This window comes from Phoxinus phoxinus (assembly GCF_949152265.1).
Source record: "Phoxinus phoxinus genome assembly, chromosome: 13".
NCBI lineage: Eukaryota > Metazoa > Chordata > Actinopteri > Cypriniformes > Leuciscidae > Phoxinus > Phoxinus phoxinus.
In genome coordinates this window covers 34,603,647-34,610,480 of record NC_136888.1, presented here as the reverse complement: position 1 = coordinate 34,610,480, position 6,834 = coordinate 34,603,647, and the positions used below count along the sequence as shown (strand labels likewise).

At 41.2% G+C, this 6,834-nt stretch overlaps 1 protein-coding gene across 1 annotated transcript in view; it reads left to right on the top strand.

Annotated features, from left to right (window-relative positions):
- The first annotated feature begins 6,294 nt into the window (after positions 1 to 6,294).
- The window catches only part of cyp1c1 (cytochrome P450, family 1, subfamily C, polypeptide 1), a 3,095-nt gene continuing 2,555 nt past the window's right edge, over positions 6,295 to 6,834 (top strand). Inside the window, exon 1 of the mRNA XM_079632407.1 lies at positions 6,295 to 6,834. This exon is cut by the window's right edge and continues 2,555 nt beyond it. Coding sequence (XP_079488533.1) covers positions 6,477 to 6,834 — 358 coding nt within the window. The 5' untranslated portion in view covers positions 6,295 to 6,476.

Genomic DNA, 6,834 nt, shown 5'->3' with positions numbered 1-6,834 from the left:
ACACTCACTCACTCACTCACTCATACACACTCTTGCACACTCACTCACTCACTCACTCATACACACTCTCGCACACTCACTCACACTCACTCACTCATACATACTCTCGCACACTCACTCACTCACTCACTCATACACACTCTCGCACACTCACTCACTCACTCACTCACTCACTCACTCATACATACTCTCGCACACTCACTCACTCACTCACTCATACACACTCTTGCACACTCACTCACTCACTCATACACACTCTCGCACACTCACTCACACTCACTCACTCATACACACTCACGCATACTCACACTCACTCTCACACACTCACTCATACACACTCTCACATACTCACACTCACTCTCACACACTCACTCATACACACTCTCGCACACTCACTCACTCACTCATACACACTCTTGCACACTCACTCACTCACTCACTCATACACACTCTCGCACACTCACTCACACTCACTCACTCATACACACTCACGCATACTCACACTCACTCTCACTCACTCACTCATACACACTCTCGCACACTCACTCACGCATACTCACACAAACTCTCACACACTCATACACACTCTCGCACACTCACTCACTCAATCACTCACTCACTCACTCAATCACTCACTCACTCACTCAGTCACTCACTCACACTCTCGCACACTCACTCACTCATACACAGTCTCGCACACTCACTCACTCACTCATACACACTCTCGCACACTCACTCACACTCACTCACTCACTCACTCACTGTCGCACACTCATTCACTAATACACACTCACGCATACTCACACTCACTCTCACACACTCACTCATACACACTCTCGCACACTCACACTCACACACTCACTCATACACACTCACACTCTCGCACACTCACTCACACTCACACTCACTCATACACTTTTACACTCTCGCACACTCACACTTACTCTCACATACTCACTCATACACAATGTCACACACTCTCACTCACTCTCTCACTCACTCACTCACTCACTCGCACACTTTTACACTCGCACACTCTCACTCACTCTCTCACTCACTCACTCATACTCACTCACTCACTCACTCACTCACTCGCACACTCACACTCACTTGCACACTCACACTCGCACACTCACACTTGCACACTCACACTTGCACACTCACTCTCACACACTCACTCAAACACACTCTTGCACACTCACTCTCACACACTCACTCATACACACTCTCGCACACTCACACTTACTCTCGCACACTCACACTTACTCACACTCACTCATACATTTACACTCTTGCACACTCACACTTACTCTCACACACTCACTCATACACACTTTCACACACTCTCACTCACTCATACTCACTCACACTCACTCGCACACTCGCACACTTGCACACTCACACTCGTGCACTCACTCACACTCGCACACTCACACTCTCACACTCACTCACTCACTCATACACACACACTCACTCATACTCTCGCACTCGCATACTCACACATACAAACTCAAACACTCACACGCACGCACACACACACGCACACACACACACACACACACACAAACACTCACTCTCACACACACACACAGAAACTCAAACACTCACATACACATACACACACATACACACACAGCACTCATCTGCCAAGTCACATTATTAGCACATGGAAAATGTTCAAACCGCTCATCATTGACAATATCATATTATAGAAACTGATCTCCGTGATGTCAGACCACATCAGATCACTCACGCCACAAGCTCCGTTCTGATTGGAGGAACACATTCATCTCAGCTCTGATTGGCGGATCAGATCTCGGACCCAAAGTCAAGCCGAGGTCAGAGTAGAAGGAGATTTGTGGTTTCGTGTACCTGGAGAATAATGTTCCCTCAGGAAACTCCAATAATTCAATAAACTTACTGGATTTAGTTAAAGATAGCCGGAGTTTTGGAATCTGGGATATTTTTCTGAATACTCAAAATATAGTGCGTGACGACAGCAGATTTCTGCATTTTAGGCATATTATTATTACATATTATTATTATTCAGACACACACACACACACACACACACACACACACAAACACACACACACACACACAGCCCTTATCCTTAAACCTGGCCATCACAGGAAACATTCTGCATTTTTACATTTTTAATAAAACATTGTTTTTTAAGCTAGTTGACTCGTGACATGTCCTCATAAACCACGTTTAAGTTGTAATGTTGTAATACCAGTGTAATACACATGTCATTATACACATTTGTGTCCTCATAAATCACATAAACAAGAACAATTCATCTTCTCTCTCTCAGTGTGTGTGTGTGTGCGTGCGTGCGTGCGTGCGTGCGTGCGTGTGTGTGTGTGTGTGTGTGTGAGGTGTTTCTGGCACTGCATCATATACTCAGTTCTGGATCAGCTAATCTGAGTTCACGTTCCTACAGTTTCAGTTTTTCCCTGAATCCCAAACGGCCCGTCGGACCCCCAGCCTCCTCCTCCTCCTCCTCCTCCTCCTCCTCCTCCTCCTCCTCATCATCATCATCATCAGCGCTTCCACAGATTCACGTTTTTGAAGTTTACAGAGAGATGATAAAGTTTTTCAAGGTTTTCTTTCTCGAGCTCCAAACACAGTTATCATGCAAATGATCGGCCAGAACACATTAAAAGTTTTCTATTTTCTGTTAGAACGGTGTTGTTAGCTAAGTTAATAACTAATAAATTAATAAATAAAAATATTATTATTTATTAGTAGGATATCTTCTTTGCAATGGAAGTGAATCAATCAAAACTAACTTTATCTGGACAATAACTTCTAGATCTGCGGTAAAGCCTGAACACTCTCTGTTGCTGTAATCTCCTGATCACTGTAAAGCTGCTGTGAAACTCTCTGTTGGAAGCGCTGAATAACTGAAGGTGACTTGCCTCCTCCTCCTCCTCCTCCTGGGGCCGTGCGTGACAGTAGCTCTCTGAAAAGTGGAAGTGATTGTAGTAAACAGTGATTAGCTCCAGACCGTGAGACTCACATCCACACGCTCACCGCTGCCAAGACCTTGACCTTCCCGACCTCACGGGGTCACGGCCAGCCTTTCACAGCCAGGCTAAAGAGAGTAATCGCACGACAGCCTCACGCAACACACACACACACACACACACACACACACACACAGCAAAGCTGGCTCTCATTAGTGCGAGCGCTGACGGGATTCTCCTGATGTGATTCTGGCAGTGCTGAACTCCGAGAGAAACACTGATATTTGAGTCGTCAAAATAACAATTACTCAGTAATTCAACACGGTTACACCAATCCTTGATTTTTGTTGTAATATATTGCACATAATAAGTCAAATCAACTTTCAATCAAAATCTTGTCATATTAAAATGTCAGAGAACAATTTTCACATACTTTTTTAGATTTAAGAAGATAATGATATAAATATATGTGTAATACTTACAAAACACGATATTAATATTAACTAATATCACAATTTTGTTACACCAATCCTTGTTTTTTGATAATATTGCTAATATTACAGGCTATCAAAATATTGAGCTTTTAAAAGACTTGTATTAAAATTTCATTTGTAAGATCCATGAGAACAATTTTCACTTTTTTTTTTTAAATTAGATACTTATTATATACAGTATATACTGCTTGCATATTAACTAATATTACACTAATATCATAATATTGTTACACCAAGCCATGATTTCTGAAGTCATAATATAAAAGATTACACTATATTTAATAAAAATATTACTTAAAAGCTTTTGTGGTTGCTGCAAAATCAATCAAAATATAAGTATTAACTTTTAAAAACCATAAAAATGTCATTATGAGGACAAGTTTCCCTTACTTTTTTACGTAAACTTGTACTTGGAGTCTTTAATTATCTCAAAAGTATGTTATAATAATTACTTATGAAAGATATAATGCAGTATATCTTCTTTCATATGTAATTGCAACCAACATTAAAATGCATTACAATATTTACAGATTACATCTAAAATTGATTGTTTGCCATGTTTTTAATGCAACTGTGGTTACAGTTATTCATGATTTCACACAATGCATTATGGTGCATTTAAAATGCATTATATACAAAGGCTTCAAGTAAAGTGTTAAAAGATAAGGATATACAAACATTTTATTGAATTATATATGTGCTGCTAACACAGAATAAACGTGCACATAACTCTCGATTCCCTGGACACTGAGAATGAAATCTAATCCTGTGTCTGTGAAGATGTTTATTCTCTCCTAGGGAGCAGGAACAGTGGGTTTCCTAAATCCTGGCGGATTGGAACTGATTGTATTTGGCAGCTTCTCCTTCCTCTCTTCTCGGGGAAGAGGTGGTTTGCATCCAGGAAAGTGTGCTATCAGAATGAAATCGACGCTACTGTCTCTCGGACACACAGCAGCGCTGCAATTACACTCATTAGATCCTGCAAAAATAAACTCCTCCTGGTGAGGAAACAGGGAACATTTATCTCCGGCTTGGCGCTCGGAAGAGAAACGTTTCACATCAAGAACATTCAGTTCTAGAGCTTGAAGCCTTGATACAACTGAGTTAACTTCATGAAATAAATCTGCAAATACTGCAAGTGCACAACCATGAGAGAATATTAAATTCCAGTTTCATAAAATGTCCATTGAACCGTGCCATGATACAGACCCAGCATTGAGTGAACACACAACACATGAAAAACAAAAGCAAACGCAGCTTCTTCGAAGTATTAAGACATATTTAATGTCATGTCCTTCTCACTGAATAACGTGTCTGTCTGATGCACTCTGATGGTGGATCTGCTTTACTGCACGTTATGAAGGCATGCTTGCATTTAAGCAATCTCTCAATGACTGCATACCCAAAAACACATGTGAAAATTTATCCTGAAATTGTGAGAGGAAAATAGCCGAGAGAGACCCTGGCGTGCTTCTCGATGAGATCAGAGACCCCGGAACATGATGCACAATCTCAAATTATGCTCTTGCAGATCATTTATAATCTTCATTTCCATCCCTCTGCTTCACAATGTTGACATTTGTACTAAAAAGCAATTGTTTTTTATACTTGGAATTTATTGCATAATGAATTATGCTGCAAGGATATTAAATTATTTATTATAATTTTGTGTGCTTGTGCATCAAGGAATCAATATCATCTACATGTGCAATACATTTTTGTGTAACACCTTATTTAAAGCCTTTACATATAATGCATTATAAAGGTATTCATAGTGTACGTTATGATGCATTATAAGACATAACTGTAACCAAAGTTAAAATGCATATTATTTGCAGATTCCTTGTTACATCTGAAATTGGTTGTTTGTCAATGAACAGATAAGAATTATAATGTATTATAGTGTTATTACTATTATTCATGAGATCATACAATGCATTATAAGGTGCATTAAAAAACTTTTATAATGCATATGCATATACATATATATAAAGGTTTAAGTAAAGTGTTACCCAATCTGTACATTAAATTGTCCATATATTGTTTATTATGCTATAACTCCATTGCTGAAATTTATATTCATTATAAATAATATTGTATAACGGTTACAGACCTAAATACATTTATAATACAAAGGGACACACACACACACACACACACACACACACACACACACACACATACGCACGCACGCACACACACACACACACACACACACACACACACACACACCTGGAATTTCACTGTCTTGTGTTGCATAACTCCTTGCATGCATGCTTTTCCATTTTTAGGGTTTCTGTAGAGTGGGTCTGCAAAACAGAGCACCTATTTATTATGAAACATTCCCCAAGACAGAAGTCTGGAGTCTGGGATGCCGTCGGTGATCGCATCCATCTTAAAATAACATTTTCGTAATCCTGTGCAAACCAGAGCAGAAATAACGATTACAGATTCAGCGCGCAACGCCACGGCTAGAAACAAGAGCGCGCGCGCGCGTCAAATAAGGAGATGCGAAGAGTTCAGATGCGCAGTAACACGAAACGATTAAATGCATCACTTATTTGAGTTGAATTGACAACTGCAACTACACTACGGCGATTGGCACAAAGCATACAAAGTTTTGCACAGTGAAGTTCTCCGCAGTGATTATGAGAAATACCTCAGAGACAGAGCGCGTGCAAACGAAACAGAGATGATTCACGCGCGGGTTCCAGTGCAGATCTTCTGACGGAGTCTCCAGAGTGGGCGGAGTGAGATATCCTCGGGTCCGGCCCCCTGTGCTGCAAACATATATAAAAGACATGAATCCCACCAGCCAGCTCAGAAAACACATGAGCTTCACCTGGAAAAGCAATGCAAGTGTAGAAAACTCAATCAATGCAAGATAAAACACAAGATAAAAAGTGAGAGTTGATTTTGATTTTAAAGAGAGATTTAGATTTTTGCTTATTCTTTTTCTCTGTATGTATTGAGCATTATTTAAGCAAGAAAAGGGCATTTGATCAGAAGAATGGCTCTGCCTGAAGCCGAGTTTGGACTGAAGAGCAGCAGCATCATGAAGGAATGGAGCGGGCAGGTTCAGCCGGCTCTCATCGCATCCTTCATCATCCTCTTCTTCCTCGAGGCCGGTCTGTGGGTCAGGAACCTCACGTTTAAGAAGCGGCTTCCCGGGCCGTTCGCCTGGCCTTTAGTGGGCAACGCCATGCAGCTCGGCCAGATGCCCCACATCACCTTCTCAAAGCTGGCCAAGAAGTACGGGAACGTCTACCAGATCCGACTCGGACGCAACGACATCGTGGTTCTGAACGGAGACGTGGCGATACGGGAGGCGTTGCTTCAACACAGCACTGAGTTCGCCGGACGGCCCA